At 58.6% G+C, this 940-nt stretch overlaps 1 protein-coding gene across 1 annotated transcript; it reads left to right on the top strand.

Moving 5' to 3' along the window:
• Positions 1-168: 168 nt before the first annotated feature.
• On the top strand, positions 169-568 carry PPTG_19767 (hypothetical protein; the record flags this gene model as incomplete). The annotated part of the gene is made up of 2 exons (XM_008918335.1): positions 169-178; positions 237-568. The coding sequence occupies 2 exons, from the start codon at positions 169-171 to the stop codon at positions 566-568; spliced, it is 342 nt and encodes a 113-aa protein (XP_008916583.1).
• Between the last annotated feature and the right edge of the window lie 372 nt (positions 569-940).

The raw sequence follows: 940 nt of genomic DNA, 5'->3' as shown, positions 1-940 counted from the left end.
CTTGTCCGCCAAAACCAACTGTCGCTTCACCACAATCGTCCCCCGAGTGAGAGTCCACAGAACCAACTGTCGGGCTTCACTCACTGATTTCCGCCTCGCGCGTCACTTCTCGTTTGCGCCTTGACTCACCTACACGCTCATCTTCGGTGCTCGCGCAGCCTCGTTGTCATGTCTGCTGGTACGTCGGCTTCCATGCGTCGTCGGTTCCTTCTCCTCACTAACTCTCTCCTCTGCAGACAGCAACGTTTTCGTCGACCTCACGTCCTCGCCCGGCTCGTCACCTCGTTCTGCTGTGCGCGGCGCTCCTGCCACCGTGTCGACCATCGAGTTGGCCGATCCTTCGCTGGACCTTGCCGGCGTGCGGGCCTCGCTGAGTGCGCTGCAGCAGTCGATTGACCAGGTGGAGGTACTGCGCGAACTTCGCTCGGATCACGACAACTTGCGCCGCGAGTTTCTGGCCACACAGCGTCATGCGGAGGATCTGGATCGACAGCTCGCTGACGCGGCCAATGCTGCGTCGCCGTATGTACTCTTCTGCCAACGCAAGTACGACTTGATTCGCCACTAGTTGGAATCCACTCAGGTGAAGCTCGCCGAATGCTTGGATGCGTTGCAGGAGCGTCTCGACAATTCTCACGAGCTCGAGGCTTGTCGTCTTCGGTACCGCGACTTGAAGATCCGTTACAACGAAGCAATGTCCGAGTTCCAAGATCGGATCAGCACGCTAGAGGCACAGCTAGCTGCCGCTTCTTCCTTCGGCGTGATCGTCCCGCCAGATACGGCTCGTCGCATAGCGGATCTGGAGTCCCAGCTAGCGCGGTCCCAGTGTGGTGAAGCGCCAGTTGGCTTTTGCGAACAAGAATCAGATTGATGGGAAGTGACCCGATCCAGCCCTGAGACTCGTGGTCGACGACGGTGCGTCACTGATTACATCATCATC

Source organism: Phytophthora parasitica (assembly GCF_000247585.1).
Source record: "Phytophthora parasitica INRA-310 unplaced genomic scaffold supercont2.182, whole genome shotgun sequence".
In the NCBI taxonomy this organism is placed as follows: domain Eukaryota; phylum Oomycota; class Peronosporomycetes; order Peronosporales; family Peronosporaceae; genus Phytophthora; species Phytophthora nicotianae.
This window is presented reverse-complemented; position numbering and strand designations above follow the sequence as displayed.